The sequence below is a fragment of the Desmodus rotundus genome, chromosome 10, assembly GCF_022682495.2.
Source record: "Desmodus rotundus isolate HL8 chromosome 10, HLdesRot8A.1, whole genome shotgun sequence".
NCBI lineage: Eukaryota > Metazoa > Chordata > Mammalia > Chiroptera > Phyllostomidae > Desmodus > Desmodus rotundus.
Window position 1 is genome coordinate 38,909,582 of NC_071396.1, and position 16,435 is coordinate 38,926,016.

The 16,435-nt window shown below is 45.4% G+C and overlaps 2 protein-coding genes across 4 annotated transcripts in view; both read right to left on the reverse strand.

Annotated features, from left to right (window-relative positions):
• The window catches only part of MAML1 (mastermind like transcriptional coactivator 1), a 41,934-nt gene extending 30,089 nt beyond the window's left edge, over nucleotides 1-11,845 (reverse strand). Inside the window, exon 1 of the mRNA XM_053912719.2 lies at nucleotides 11,237-11,845. Within this exon, the coding sequence (XP_053768694.1) occupies nucleotides 11,237-11,551 (315 nt within the window). The 5' untranslated portion in view covers nucleotides 11,552-11,845. The remainder of the gene's footprint in view (nucleotides 1-11,236) is intronic.
• Nucleotides 11,846-14,112: 2,267 nt separating this feature from the next.
• The window catches only part of CANX (calnexin), a 32,290-nt gene continuing 29,967 nt past the window's right edge, over nucleotides 14,113-16,435 (reverse strand). For all 3 annotated transcript variants that reach the window (XM_024551218.3, XM_045188268.3, XM_045188267.3), the window contains exon 15: nucleotides 14,113-16,429. In XM_024551218.3, coding sequence (XP_024406986.1) covers nucleotides 16,376-16,429 — 54 coding nt within the window. In that variant the 3' untranslated portion in view covers nucleotides 14,113-16,375. The remainder of the gene's footprint in view (nucleotides 16,430-16,435) is intronic.

Genomic DNA, 16,435 nt, shown 5'->3' on the forward strand with positions numbered 1-16,435 from the left:
AATTTCAATTTAAAACTTACAAACTGTTTATTTCTGGAATTTTCCACTTAATGTTTTCAGACCACAGTTGACTGTGGGTAACTGAAACCATGGAAAGCACACCACAGTAACAAACGTGGGGAAAGAGGAAAGTGCTATGCAAGGAGCAGAGGCAGCTGAAGACAGAATCCCAAGACAGCTGCCCCATCACACAGGAGATCACCTCCAGCCAGCTCCGGGATTCCTTAACGGAAAGGTCCTGACCTCAGCAGCCAATTGGCAACACTCAGAGACTTTGCTTTCCCACAAGGGAAGAGATGGTTTGTGGTCTCCTGGCTTTAGAGGAACCACCCCACCCTATTTTTCCTCCCCCGAACCTCAACTCTCAGAGCCTACACTGTGCTAGGCTGGGTTACCTGCTTAGAGGTAAAATTTTTCCGCTTAGTTTACAATCTTTGGTCTCTCAGAAATTTTCTCCCTTCACACCTTTTAAAGATGAGAAAGTTGGTGCATAGAAAATAAGTGTCATACCTAAAGTCATACAATTACTTTAGGCCAAAATTGTCACTGTGTTTAGGTTTTTTGACGCCTGGCCCATAATTAGCTTTATCCCGTCTGCATGAGAATATTGAGCTAACTTCCTCCTGCTCGCTACCAGCACCCTCCTTCCCTGAGACACAGGGCCCGCTGTCCTTCTGCTTTTGTTCAGGTGAACACACTATCCTTAACTATAATACAACAACAAAGTACTATGTAGCAACAGAGATGCACACGTATAAATGTTTTCCTTGTCTTATATGTGTACTTAGGCAGACAATCACAAAATCTAACACCTCTTTCTTTGACTTTAAAACGACTCTAGTCTGTCTAATTTCATTGCCTTTATTAAGAAACCCTTAGGGTAGCTGCATGGGTGAGAAAACAAGACCCATACATGTGATGCCCACAAGAGACTCACTTCAGATCAGATGACACACACAAACTAAATGTAAAGGAATAAAAAAGGTATTTCATGCAAATACAAATTTCTTTTTTTAAAACCTGGGGTAGCAATACTTGTATCAGACGAAATAGACATTAAAACAAAGGCTGTAACAAGAGACAAAGAAGGACCCAGCGATTCCACTTCTGGATATTTATCCAAAGAAACCCAAAACACTAATCTGAAAGACACAGGCATCCCTATATTCACTGCAGCATTATTTACAATGGCCGAGATATGGAAGTGGCCCATACATCTGTCTACAGACAATGGATGGAGAAGATGTGCTACACACACACACAATGGAAAGTTAGTTACTCAGCTATAAAAAAGAAATCTTGCCATTTGTGACAACATGGGTGGACTTCGGTCCCAGACGACATTATGCTATGTAAAATAAGTCAGACAGAGGAAGACAAATACCACATGATTTCACTTATATTTGGAATCTAAAACAGTAAGATAAACAAAACAGAAACAAACTCATACATACAGAGAACAAACTGTTAGTTGCCAGATGGAAGAGGGGATGGAGAATGGGTGAAAAGATGGACAAAATGGTCACTACAAAATAGTCGCAGGGACGTGAAGTGCTGCATAGGGAAAAAAGGCAGTAATATTGTAGTAACTATGTGTGGGGCCAGGTGGGCACTGGACTTGTTGGGGTGACCAACTCATAGGTTACATGTTGCATACCCGAAACGAATATAATATTGTGTATCAACTGTAACTGAAAACTTTTTTTTAGATCTTAAAAAAAGAAACTCTTATCATTGCTAGAAAATTTTCAGAGTATGTGGTTTGTAAAATTATAGTTTTTATCTTTTTTAAATTTTTTAAATTTTAAAAAACTGTGACCAAACCCCATAATCATAAAAATTTACCACCCTAACCTTACTTATATGTACAGTACGACAGTGCAAACTATATACACACCATTGTGCAACAAATTTCCAGGACTTTTTCATCTTGCAAAACTGAAGCTTGTCCTGGAGGGTGTGGCTCAGTGGATTTCGTGCCAGCCTGTGAGCCAAAGGGTCATCGATTCAATTCCCAGTGGGGCACATACCTGGGTTACGGGCCAGATCCCAAGTTGGGGACGTACAAGAGGCAAGTGATCGATGTTTCTCTTCCTCTCTTTCTCCCTCCCTTCCCCTCTCTCTAAAAAATAAATAAAATCTTAAAAAAACAGAACTGAAGCTCTATACCCATTAAACAATTTTCCCTTTCCCCTGCCCTCCAGTCCTGACAGCTAGCATTCCTCTTGGTTCCTCTTGGTTTCTAAGAGTGTGACAGTTTTAGATATCTCCTGTAAGTGGAATCATTCAGTACTTGTCTCTGTGCAACTGGCTTACTTTACTTAGCATACTGTTCTCAAGGTTTTATCCATGCTTTAACATATAACAAGATGCCTTCCTTTTTAAGGGTGAATAATATTCCACTGTGTGTGAATATTATTCCTTTATCCATTCATTCATCTGTTTATGGAAACTCAGGATTGTGTCCACCTCTTGGTGATGTGAACAAGGCTGCAATGAACACAGGGGTACAACTCTGGGCCTACTGTCTTACCTCTACCAAAACCACTTTAGAAATGATCCTGACCTAAAAACAGACAGCTTCGGATTCCCAGCAGAGCTCCTTCCACGGTATCACTAACACTCACTCAACATATGCTTGCTGACTGCCAGAGCCGTGGCAGGTAAGGTGTGAGACTTTCAGTCTTGCTCTCAGGTTGCGCACAGGCTAAGGGAAGGCGGCAAGCCCACCACTGAAAGCTCAGCGTGGCTGTTCTGATAGTTCAAGCACCTAGCCCAGCACGAGGATGGGCTCCGGGAAGGGGTCCCGGGGAAGACAAGGACACACGGGCTGAGCTCTGAATGGGGGGAGGAGTCAGACATTGTGAGACTGGGGAAGGACGTGCATGTGAAGACACTAACAGAGATCAGGCCATTTTCAAAGCGCCACATTCGAAGTACTTTGGGGACCTATCGCACGTGGGCTTCGCTCGCATGGTGCCATGTGCCACCCCGTGACAAGCTCCTCCAAATGTCCACCCTGGACGAGTCTCTGCCGCTGCTCTGCCGGGCAGAAGTTCCCCACTGCCTTTAAAGGCCTTGAGCACTCAGGGTGCCTACCTAGGCTTGGCCTGAGAGTTACAATGCTTTGAATCCAGATAGACCAGAGTGGGCAGCGGGAGTTGTGATATTTTTCAACTAAAAACGTCTCTTTTTGCCCTGACCACTGCGGCTCAGTTAGTTGTCGCCCCACAAAGTGAAAGGTCATCAGTTCCATTCCCGGTCAGGGCACAGACCTGGTTTGTGGGATCAGTCCCCATGGAGGGTGTGCAAGAGGAACCAATCAATGGTCCCCTCTCACGTGATGTTTCTCCCTCTCTTCCCCTCTCTCTAAAGAGAAATAATTAAATCTTCAAAAATAATAAATAAGTAAGTACAAAGCTCTCCTTCCACCCTCCACTAATGAAACAAGGACCACTCCATGAGAGAGCAGAGAGGACATGGGAAAGGGGCAGGAAGGCGATGTGCCCTGCCTGCCAGGCATGGACGTCCAGGACAAGGCTCCGTCCTCTTGAGCACCTTCCCTCAGAGCTCGGAAGTGCGGTGGCCGTCGTGGGCGTGGGCGTTACCACGCACAGGTGTCATGCGTAGGTATCACACACAGGTAAAAGATGAGGTTCAAACTTCTCCTGACAGAAAGCGGAGTCTGACTTGGCTGATTAATCCGGCAATGATGAAGACAAGACCGGGTTTGCCAGTTAGGTGACAGAGCAGACACTGTCCACATTACACATGCTATAGTGTCAGCTCCAAGGTTTAGATGAACACAGACAGAAGTACTTCATCAGAAACTATTGCACTGGCAAATACACATGGAAATAAACAGTATTTTGATTTCCCCAGACAATTTTGGGTATATTAGGTTAAACAACGTACTGCTGTATGAAAGAATAGGTATAATCAATTGATTTAAAAAATTAAATTAAAAAAGATCAATTCATAAGATTTGATAAACACTTTGTATCATATTTCTTAATGACTGAGAAAAGTGAATGAGTAATGACTAGATTAATCCTTGTGTAAGTCACATGGTTTCTAATTCTTTGTTTTTGATAGAATTAAAAGTTGTCAGCTAATTAGTAAATTAATTTTTGATGATATGACACTGCAATTTTTGGAATACAACTCAAGTTTCAAAAAATTAAATAACATGGCTATAAATGCCTTCCTTTCCTTTATATTTATGTAAACAATAATTTATGGGGCTTAAATTTATTTTAAAAAAATAGAATTGAGAACTATTATTTCCTCAAGAAGTAATACTCATCCTTGCTTAGGTGAACAAAATGAGGAAGGGGAAGCTTCATTCATCTCATCAAGGAAGGAAGTTCTTTCTTTGTTTTTGTTTTTTTTTTTAATCCTCATTTGAAGACATGCTCATTGATTTTAAACAGAGGGAAGGGAGGGAAAGACAGAAGGAGTGAAATATCAATGTGAGAAACACTGATCAGCTGCCTCTCGGTATGCTGGGAACCAACTCACAGCCAGCCATGTGCCCTGACCAGAATCCAGCTTGTGACCTTTTGGTTTACAAGACCACGCTCCAACCAACTGAGCCACACCAGCCAGGGCGGAAGGCACTTCTAATTAACTTGTCCTTTTTTGCTTAATAATTGTTTTTTTTAAGATTTTATTTATTTATTTTTAGAGAGAAGGGAAGGAAGGAGAAAGAGGGGGAGTGAAAGATCAATGTGAGGTTGCCTCTCATGCACCCCCTCACTGGGGCCCTGGCCTGCAACCCAGGCATGTGCCCTGACTGGGAATCAAACCATCAATGCTTTGGTTCGCAGGTCTGCACTCAATCCACTGAGCCACACCAGTCAGGGCCGCTTAATAATTTATAAAAACTTATAATGCACTTGTTTTGTTGTGTACTACTATAACTCAACTTATGGAAATAAAAACCATTCACAACACACAAAACCTTATAAATGCTTGCGGGAGGCAACCGATTGATGTTTCCCTCTCACACAGGTTTTTCTCTCTTAAAAAAAATTTTTTAAAGTTTGCATAGAGCTTTATGGTCAAAGTAATTTGAAGTTTTTAATTTCACCTTTTATACCTTTTTTGCTTAGAAAAAATATGCTAGAATTCAGTATGTTAGAATAAAACTGTGTGGGGCACGTGTAAAAGAAATGCTTCCAGGAGAAAAAGGAATGATTTTAAAGTTCTGTTAAAGAAGAGCACTCTCTAAATGACTGATGAAAGGGTATCGTTACAGTATTCAGATTTCACTGGCTAGATTTTAAAAAGTGATGTAACTTTTATTTTTAAATGTTAATATTTATAATTCTTTGAAAGTTACATCCCTTGTAACTATAAACAGCATTTTCCTTGTTTTATTTTCTCTTTTAAAATAGTTGATTCATATTAAATTAAATATATGTAGCATTTTATAAGGCTCTGTTACATACACTTCTTATTTCATATATTTCACTTAATAAATTCAGTTATGGTGGTTTGGTATACAACTGAGCAACACAACACATTATAATTTTTAATAAGCTTGAAAACTTAGGATGATAAGCTTTGGATGTCAACATAAAAATGTGTGAGGGGTTCACAATGCTTCAAGATTATTTAGTCCAAACACCCAAAGTCAAATATATGGCTTTTCACGATTTGACTCCCACCTTTCCAGCTTTATCATCTAGCCTCTGGCACTTTAAGCCCTAAATTCCAAGAACTACTCATTGTCACAATTTTGTGCTTTTGCTTTGTTTCCCAAAGGGATCAGAGTCCTATTATATGCCCCTTGCTAAGAGCTCAGGTCTCCATGCATATTAGCATATTAAAGGTTTGGAAATGTCCTAAATAAAGGAAACTGTTTAAGTTTGTTTATTCCAGTGCCTCTTAAATTTGTTCAACTCCAGAACTCTTAATATAGCCTCTAAAATTAGAGCTCCCTGGAACACCCTTTGGGAAAAGCATGTGTCAAAATATTAAGACCCACTTTAAAAGCCAAATCTTTTTTTTAAAGATTTTATTTATTTATTTTTAGAGAGAAGGCAAGGGAGGGAGAGAGGGAGAGAAACATCAATGTGAGGTTGCCTCTCGAGTGCCCCCTACTGGGGACCTGACCTGCAACCCAGGCCTGTGCTCTGACTGGGAATCAGCCAGCAACCCTTTGGTTTGCAGGCCAGGACTCATTCCACACCAGCCAGGGCTAAAAGCCAAACTCCACCCAAAGGGGCGTCCCCCATCCAATATTCCCACAGGCTTTGAAGCCCTCAACATGGCTCTGCAATGACCCAGTTTCTACCTACTTCCCATTAGGCTGCTGACACAGTTCCTATACCACCCTAACTCCTGATTTCCCGCAAGAGCTCCATGGTGGTGGTTGAACATGTGACCACCTGAAAGCTGGAAGTTCAGGACAGGACTAGGCTAGGGGTGTCAAACTCGTCACCGGGGGCCACATCAGCCTCGTGGTTGCCTTCAAAGGGCTGAAATAATTTTAGGACTGTATAGATGTAACTCCTCCTTAACAGTTAAGGAGTTGAAATTACATTCAGCCCTTTGAAGGCAACGCTGAGGCTGATGTGGCCCCCAGTGACGAGTCAGACACCCCTGGACTAGGCAATTCCCAGATCTCTACCTTGGATGACTAGGTTAGGGAAAACACTCCAAAGGAAGATAAGATTGGCAGCAAAAAGGGAGAGCCTCTTTTGGACATGTGGGAAATCAAAGTGGGAATGTCCAGGAGACAGCTGGAAGTGTGGACCTGAACCTTGGAAAAGAGCTCTGGAGAATCTTGTTATTACAGATGACAGCTGAGACCACGAAGGGAGTCACTGACATTGCCCAGGAAAAGAAGCCTGAGTGAAAAAAGTATGTATGAGGGAGTATGTAGTTGCTGGGGAACATTAATTGGGAATTCCTCTCAACTCTCTCCCTCTCTCCCCCTCCATCCGGCAGGTCCTGACAAGCTCGGGCACCTCTGCCCTCAGGAGCTGTCCAGAGCCCGTCTACCACCAGCCCCGTCAAGCACCAGAACCACCTTTTAAAACTAAATCATATCATGTCACGTTTCTGCTTACAGCCTGCTACTTTGCTCCCCACTGCACTTGACCTGATCCTCCCATACCCACCTCTCATACAGGCTGCCCACTGGCCACACTGACCTCCCTGCGGTCCTTCATGCCTTGGAGACTCTGCTGGTGGGTCCAAATGGAATGTTCTCTGCGTCAGCTGACTGACAGCCTCCTGTTATTCAGGCCCAAATTAAGACAAAGCATCTTATCTAAAGCTGCTACTGTAAATCACTCAGTATCACACTACTCTTTTCATTTTTCTTAGCATTTATTACAATTAAAAATTAAGTGTTAAAATTATTGACTTCCTTCCCTATGTGAACAGTTTTAATTTGTCCTGTTCACTGCTGTATTTCTAGTGCCTAAAATATGCTCTGGCCCACAGTAGGCACTCAAATATTTGTTGCATGATTTATAACGGAAAGCAGGAAGGAGACTGAGAAAAAACAGAACGCTGGAAGGAAAATCAGAAGAGGGTGGAAGCTAAGAGTCTTAAGAAGGAGGAAGTCAAGAAGAATGATGACTAAGAAGCCACTAAATTTGGCAACTCCATCTTTGGTGTCCTTTTAAGAGGCGACTTCAGAAAAGTAGAAGAGGTAGAAGGCAAATCACAATGGGCTCACGAGTAAGTGGGAAGTTCAATGGAAAGGGCGAAGGGAAGGAAGAAGATGGAACACTATTCTGAGGGTGAGAAAGACAAAAGAAAGAACAGCTGCTTGTGTTTTGAGCTGAAGGGAGGGATGTAGTGGGAAGGGGAATACTGCAGACAGACAAGGGCGTGCGAGGACCAGGCCCAGATGTTATGGGAAGAGGTGAGTTCCTAGAGCCACATCATCATCTTTTCTCTGAAACTGTCCCACATGGCTACAGTACCATGTCTGTTTTATGTTCAGAAATATCTACTCCCTGGAAATAATTTATTTGCATAATTCTTACATAATTTTAGTCTATAAAATCATTATTAAAAATCTGCACATCTTTCCTAACTCTCAGAAGGTACAGGCATCCATTGGGGTGTGGAGTGTTTGTGGGGAGACAGCCATAGGTGTGCAGTGTCCTCTCAGGTGGTTCAGAGAACAAACATTTTAGAGAGGGGGAGGAGAAGGAGGGAGGGGGAGGGGAGGGGAGGAGGAGGGGGTTGTGGGAGGGGAGAGGGAGAGGGAGATGGTGAGAGGGAAGGCCAGAAGGAGAAGAGAAAGGGGGGAGGGAGGGAAGGGGAAGAGGAGAGAGGGCAGGGAGGAGAGAAAGGGGAGGAGGGAGAGAGGAAGTTGGAGGGGGAAGGAAGGGGAAGAGAGGGAGCCAGGGAGAACAAAGGTGGGGGGAGACAGAGGGGGAAGGAGAGGGAGGGAAACAGTGAGAAGTACAGAGAAGAGAGGAGGCTAGCACACAAGCAGGTGGAACGCAAATGGGGCCTACTGGGGACAGTGGGTAGAATGGAAGTGAAGGACATGTAGATGTTCTCTGTAACATCTGTGAAGGTTTGCTGTTTTAAATCATGTCCAAATAAAAAATTTGCACACCTAAGTTAAGGGGGGAAGGCAATTTCCAGAAAACTGAAAATCTGGCATGCAACTGTCAAATTTCTACGCAGACTAGCTCAACTGCCGAAGGAGCAGGCAGCAAAAGAGTAACAATGGTGGATAAAGGGACAAGGCATAAACCCTTAGAGTGTTCTACTAAATGAAAGTGTTCGAGCTCTTGTAAAAGCCTCTTTTCACTACAAAATGAGCATTCCTGTAAAGTGGGTAGACAAGTCTAGAACCCAGCATTCCTAACAAAAGAAGTCCACCCTCACCGTTCCGCTGTGGGAGAGCGCGCGCAGCAGGACGAGCACCTGCTGAGGTGGTCCCCCCACACCTAGGTGGTGCGGAGGCCTGCTTCTGACCCACCATTAACAGAGTAAGCAGACAACTGGGAAAGACTTTGCTGTGCGAAGAAAACACCTAAAGGTGAACTCTCTTAGTAAATTGTACTTCTTTTCAGCTGTATAAATGGTTTGTGGATGGCAACAGGAGCTATGAAACAGCTACCTAAAAGTACTTCAGTGTAACTGGAAAAGAAGTAAGAAGTAACACTCCTTATGTAAGGAATATTAATCAGATTAAATACATTTTTCACTTGTCAAAAATAACAACAAGAAGCACGTTCTCCTCTCTCCAAGCCCAAATCCTACCCCAGTCTGGATTCTCGCCCTGGGAAGGGGCCGCTAAAACGGAAACCACTGTCGCTGCCTCAGGGACACTGACCCTCCCACGGCTGCCATCCTGCCCACCCCCTTCCGAGCCCCCGAGCTCGGCTAGACCTGCTTGTGCGCTGACACGAGAGGGGCCTCTCTCTAGAGGGGAGAAGGACCCTTCCACTCTGCAGTGTAAACTCATGAAATCCATGGCTCACGGTCGACCGGGATGGCTCCGACCCAGCGCGGCACACCGACCAGGCCCTGACACCCAGACAGCGAGCTGACATGCTGGACTCGGGTTCTAACACACTGGGAATCAATCTGTCTTCAAACAACACGCCAGGTTTCTCTGCAGTCCAGTAATTCAGGACTAAAAATACCACGTAGCATCTAAACCCTCACTCTCTTTAAACAAACTGAATCGTCACTAATATACTTTCTAGAGGGTGTCTGAGGCAACTACCTGCATGTAAACTAAGATTTTCAGGAGCTTTCATTAATTACTTAAAGTGGAATGAGCCCCACTCCCCTTCAAGTCTTTGCTTAAAACAAGAGTTGTTAGTAAAGGCATCATGAAATTAAGCCATTTTGCTTTTTGAGGTTGGAACAGAGGAGGATAATTTCTAGATATTAACAAGTGTAAGATGCAACACTCAACCTGCGCTGGAGCCTAAGTCGTGTAAGGAATGTCGAGTCCAACCCCGACCTGCCTCCCAGGGTTTCCAGTCCAGTTGGAAAGATGGGGCCAAAGTAGTGGGCGCTCCTGTGCTAAAAATAAACAGCACATGCAAGTGTCCCAAATGTTCCGACCAAGCTGGTTCTGACTGCTGTGGGCCAGTGCAGCCAGCAACTCGCATCAAGGAGAGGAGGACGAGCTAGATCTGCAGAAGGGCAGGACTCTCGGAGGCTGGAGGAGGGTCCTCTCCTTTCGTGAAAATATTTTCACTTCCACAATCATTTCTTTTGAACCTTGTAAGAATCGGAGAGGGTAAGAGGCTAAACATATCTGCAGTTTCCAGATGAGAAAAGTGAGGACGAGAAGACCTGGCCAGTCAATAAGTAATAACCAAGGAAATGTCCAAAGACTGATGTGGGAGAGAATGTGGAAAATAATCCCACCAAACCAGAACCTGCGGGGGACACAGCACTGAGAGACGGGAACAGGGACCGCGTGCCTACAGGCCAGTTAGGGGCGGGCGCTGCCACAGCCCAGGTGAGAGGTACGAAAGACACGAGTGCAAAGTGCCCAGAACAAATGAGACTGGTAACAGCTGCTGTAAACTTTCAATCACCGCCGCCGCCACCAAACCCTTTGTTCTCTCCCTTTTATCAACCACTTTCAGGAAAGAAAACCTCTAACGAACGAATCCCCCAAATACCCACCGAGATCCCAAAGGGCGCAATCATTCACCAACAAACTCTCTAATGTCATTAGAAACTTTAAATAGGCTCACAAATGAAAACCGGATTTGTCTACAACATTGCTGGAGTCACAAGGCCACCAATTTCAGAGCTGCCTATGCAATTCAAAGGTTTCCGAAGACTTTGGATGTCTCCATTCGGAACAGTGGGATTTCATCACACGGAGGCCGACCGACTGCCATTCGCGAGCCGCGAGCCAGCGAACAGCGAGCGCCCCGCAAACGTCTGCGGAGCGAGCGAGGGAACTGTCACAGGCTTCGGAAGGCCCGCGTGTTTAAGGAAAGTTCTCAGCACTTCGGAATCAAGGCTGGGAGGAAGACCTTTCGGCTGCTCGCTGTTCACTAGCCTCCCCAGCCGGAGCCATGACGTACGGTCTTTACCGTCCCGTTTCCCTACACTAACGCCGCCGTGCCACTGGCCGCAGGTGACAACCGCCCAGTCCCTGCCAGGCTCGCCCGCCCGCCCGCCCGGAGCCAGGCCCGGGGAGCTACAGGCACCGGCGCTCTCGCAGCGGCGCGGGCGGCGGCAGGGGCAGCGTCTCCGCGCCCCGCGCCCTACTCACCGCGACGGGGCGGCCGTGCTCCGGGCCGTCGGCGGCGTCGAGGCGCGGGGCCGGGGCCGGCGGCGGGGCGGCGGCCGGGGCGGGCGGCTGCCGGTGCTTGCCGGCGCGCTTGGCCTTGGCCTGGATACAGCGCTGGTGCAGGGCGAAGGTGTGCTGGCGCTCGAGCTCCAGGCGCTCGGGCGACACGGCCTCGTAGCGGGCCTCGCAGGTACTGTGGTGGCGCCGGCACAGCTCGATGCGCCTACGGAGGCGCTCCATGACCGCACTGTGCCGCGGCAGCGCGAACTCCGCCATGGGGCAGGTGGGCAGCACCATGGGCCGCGGGCGGCACGGGCCGGGCCCGGGGCGAGCCTCTCGGGCCGGCTGGAACTGCGGGCTCCGCTCCCTGCCGGGGGCCGGCCGCCTCACGGCCGCGCCATGGCCCCGCGAGCTGCGGAGCGGGCTTGCGCGCGGCGGCGGGCCTTCCTGCGGCCCCGCTCGGCCCGACCCCGGCCGGCGCTCGCCGCCCACCTCAGACCTCGGCCTGGCCCCGCCGCCCCGGGCCCATTGTTTTCCGCGCCGCCGTCGCCGCCATCTTAAAATTGTTTTCAGGGCTCTCGGAAGAGGGCGGGACCCCCGGCAGGCGACCCCGGCGTCACGGCTGAGGAGCAGGGGACTGCGACCAATCAGAATACAAACAGAGGGCCGCCCGAGGGGCGGGGGCGAGCGCGCCGGAGGCGTCGCGGGGCTGCGGTGCGGGGTTTAAAAGGAACTCTGAAGTAAGGGGCGGGCCTCCCGGCCTGGCACCCCGCCGAAGGTGACGGACGGGACCGCCCTGGTCACCGCCCCCCGCGGGCAGACCCTTCCGGGTCCGCCGGGGAACGCTGGGCAGTAGGCGCGGTGCGACCAGCTAGACCCGGGCGTTCCCCGGCCCCGCTGCGCTGCACCATTTTCATCTCCGCCGGCATTTCCGATGTCGGCTCAGATAAACGCACAAGTAGCCACGCTCTTTCAAAGTCAGCTGTTTTTCTTCGACCTCTTTCCTTACATCCAGCCTCTCCATTGGTTAGAATTGCACGAGTGCACTGGAAAAAGATTCCTCCCCGCACCATTCTGAGTCATTGGGGCTGTCAACTTCCACTTTTATATAAAAATTTGAACAAGTTTCAAAAGTTCAGTTACTACTTAGGAAAAAATAAAAGCCCCCGCACGCGTGACGCAGAGGACCTGGGGAGAGTCAGCTGTTAGTGGGGACGGGGACAGCAGAGGATGACGCTTGGGTCAAACCCGGGGAGCGTGGCCTGAAAGCCTCCTATTTAAAAGGTGGTCTTGTTAGGTAAAACGCAGCCACTCAATCCAACCTAAGGCAATTACGCTCTAGTGCTATAACTAGCAGTCAAATACAGCGCGATGAGTTAACAATGAAACTAGTTAGTCTGTGTTGGGCCAAGAGACCTACCTTCATTGCTAAAGTTAAATTAGGGGGTGCCAGAAGGCTGCATGTTGCTAGGCACCATCAATGTAGCTCAAACAGATGTTATAGTAACTTTTTACTGGGACCCACAATGTTTTATTTTTAAATTAAAAAGAGGCCTTATTCAAATACTGTTTTTTACACAAATGTAGTAAAAATTTACAAGTGGCCTACCAAGGCAAAGTGCTTAGAGCTCACAAATGGCATAATGTGGTCCTGCTTTTATGAGTCTTTTCAACATATAAATTTTACACCAGAATTAAACACTTACTTTCTGATAGGAAAAAGAATTGTAATAGAAACACCATATTTTGTCTGTTTCTCTTCAGGAAGCAAGCTGAAAGTCTTAAATGGTGCATTAAAAAAAAAGTTTCGGCTTAACTTTCAAAAACCTCCCTGAAATTTTAACATGTAAACATGAAGTCTGATTCTGAACAAAAATTTAAATACTTTCTAATAAAAATTTAAAAGTTCAATGATTACCATAAATCTTAAAGTTATCTACAAATTACCCCTCTCTTTCTGAACTGTTATCCCTCTGATTCAACAAAAAGTACTGGATCCCAACACCCCCAAATCTTGCAGCACTGGACCAAATCCACGTGGTGAGAGAGCACAGCTGGCCTTCAGCATCAGAGGGGTCCCCATTGTCAAATTCAACCAATCAGCAAGGATGGAAAGTATTTGGAAAAAGTTCCATTGTTGCTGACATGTGCTGTGTAGATAGGCCCGCAGTTTTCAACCAGTGTGCTGCAAGAATTTTTAAAACATACAGTATGTGACTATCTAGTCAGGGGCACTGGCCTCTTTTAGTTTAGACTGTCCAAAAAAAAAAAAAAAAAAAGGCAACAGCCAGACACACAATAGTTGTCGGATGTGAATGAATCAAAATTATACCTAGTTTTTTTTTGTCAGATTGGCATACAGTTTTGGGATGCTGCAGAAATTTAGTAATGATTTTGTGTGCCATGAGATAAAAAACGCTGGAAATCTCTGAGCTGGGCCCGTGATGGTCTGGCTGCAGCTGTACTGAACACGTACAGAGTTTTTTGTTGTCGTTATTTCCTAATAACGGGTACTAATAAGTACAGTTTAACTATTTAAATAGCATTTACATTGTATTAGGTGTAAGTAATGCAGAGATGAAAGTATATGACAGAATGTGTGTAGGTTATATGTGGATATTATGCACTATTTTCTATGAGGGATCTGAACATGCTCGGATTTTGGTATCTTTGGAGATCCTGCAACCAGTAATTCCTGTGGATTTCAAGGGACAACTGTAATCATTCCACTGTTCATAGTAGTTTCTGCGTATCAGCAAACTCTCATGTAATGGCCCATTATAGAAAATTAACCCACTGTGAAACTGAAGAACACACAAATTAAAGGTTACTATGAAGAAGTTCAGTCAAAAAGCAGATGCTTAACACAGGGCTTTAATGTAATACCATTTAGTAACGTGACAATTTGAGAGAAGTGGAAAGTATTTGTGGACAAGAGAAACTGAGGAACACATCTGATGAGTGGGCATGTTACAACAGCAGAAGACAACCAGCACGTGAAACCAATGCAAGTGCCTTTTAAAAAGCTGAGAATTACAGCCAGCCGGTCATTCACTCATGTATCAGACATTAAATCAAGAGGTTGCAACTTGAACAAAAAGTGAAAAATAGAACCAAAAAAGACTTGTTTTGTTTTGGACAAACTTTGCTAAATAACCCTGGAAAAGCAAAGGAACACTACTGATTTACACTTGTCATTCCACAGCTCAGCCGGAAGAAACTGAGGCCTGACAAGCAATGGAGAGTGAAGGCCAGATTTCTGGCAATGCAATGATCCCACACATTTGCTTCAAGGAGAAACCTGCAGACATATTTTCACGTCTTGCTAAGTAACTGTTTATTCGCACTCAATACATTTTGGGAAAGTCTGCTACATAGCTAAGGTCACTGTGACCACAGAACAACAGATGAAAAGAATAAAGCATTGAACAGCAAGAAAAATGCATCCCACCCTCCTAAGAATTTAAGCAAACCAGCAAAAAAAATGAAGATAAACAAAATAAACAGATACAGCCTTCATCTTTTACAAATATACTTCCTCCCCAATATCTACCCAATATAAACACTTTGGAGCGTTTATATATTCAGTGCAAGGAACAGTGTCATCGGTACATCTGAAATATCTCTGAAGAAAGCATAAAGCTGAAAGAACATCTAACTCTGAATACAATTCCGTGTGGTGTAATAATGAGAACACTCCACTGTGCTGGGGGAGAGGCTCTGGTAGCACCCATCTGCATTCTGTCTGAAAAAACAAACCTACTATCACTTTTTAAAAAATTCTACAAGCCACATACTAAAAAAAATTCATTTTTAACAGGGCTGCTTTATCATGAATTAAAGACGCAACTGTTACATGAACTTCAAATGAAAACGTAAAAGGTTTAGCAGCTACAAAAGTCAGGTAACTCATGCTCAGTGCCACTCCTCCCATCAATACTTTTAGTCTGTGTTCAATTACAGTCAATTCTGAATTGGCTCACCTCTGGATTAGACTTCTACAGTCTTTACAGAGAGTAAAAGAAAGGGATAAAAAATAAAAGATAGTATTCTATCCTGTACTTTGACCCTGGAAAGGTGTGGGTCTGCTTAAAAAAGCACACGTAATCACAATAAAGCTTAGCACTATGCAGAGCTTATCATCATTTCCAGCGAAGAGCAGCAAGCTGCGCCGTGAAGAAAATGCTGAGCAGAGGAGAATGCTAGGGGCCTGGGGAAACAGGGAGGGGAAACAGTGTCAACACAGGGGGGGCTGGGATGAAAACACCTGCCTCTACCCTCAAGCTCACGTGTCCGCTGGTAGCGGTCCTTACAATCACCTGCTCAAGAGGGCTGCGGCCCAGACACTACTGGTGTGTGGGGACCAAGGCCGGGACGCCACCTTATGCCAGCTCCTCCACTAACTGCAAAGGTGTCTGGGAACTAAGCTGTTCCAAAGGCATAAGAACACTCTTTATGGTCAACCAACATCAAGTGAGAAGTTTTTTTCATGTGCATTTTTAATACAATTTAAACAGAACCTTTATATAAATTTGGGCTTCCATCAATCCCTCTCCTCAATTTCCTTAGGAGGAATTGAGCAATGGAAGCAAGTAACACAAGATTATTATAACCACGAACAACTGCACATTAAACATGATCATCACTTTTAAGGGACAGAGACACTTGAATGTTTTGTAATACCAACTTAAAGCAAAATTGGTTGTACAAACTGCAGTTCATCCCTCCAGCATTTCTACGAGTTGGTGTCATTTCTGCATGGACATATTAATATATTAAATTAAGCCAAGATTTTAAAGATTGGCAAAGTTCTATCACTCTATTTAAAAAAAAAGATGTTTAACAACAAAAAAATACAAGTTAGTTGCTTCATGTTACATTTCACGACCATTATGTTAAATGTTTTCTTTCTACATAAACAGGGTCCTTTTTGTCACAACTGCCATTGTTTACTGCTGGGTGTTTGACATGACACGGGCTAGTGTTCGACGGAAACTGCGGAAGGTGACATCTGGAGGGTTTCTGAGTTCCCACGGAAGGTGTGCCAGGCCCTCTCCTGGGACCCCACTTGCAGGAGAAGGGGAGGGAGAGGCAATCACAGATCAAGTTCTTAAGATAATTTCACTCCCTTCGCGGCTTTCTGTTTCTTGGTGATCTGTTCAAAATTTCATCCTCCTATTG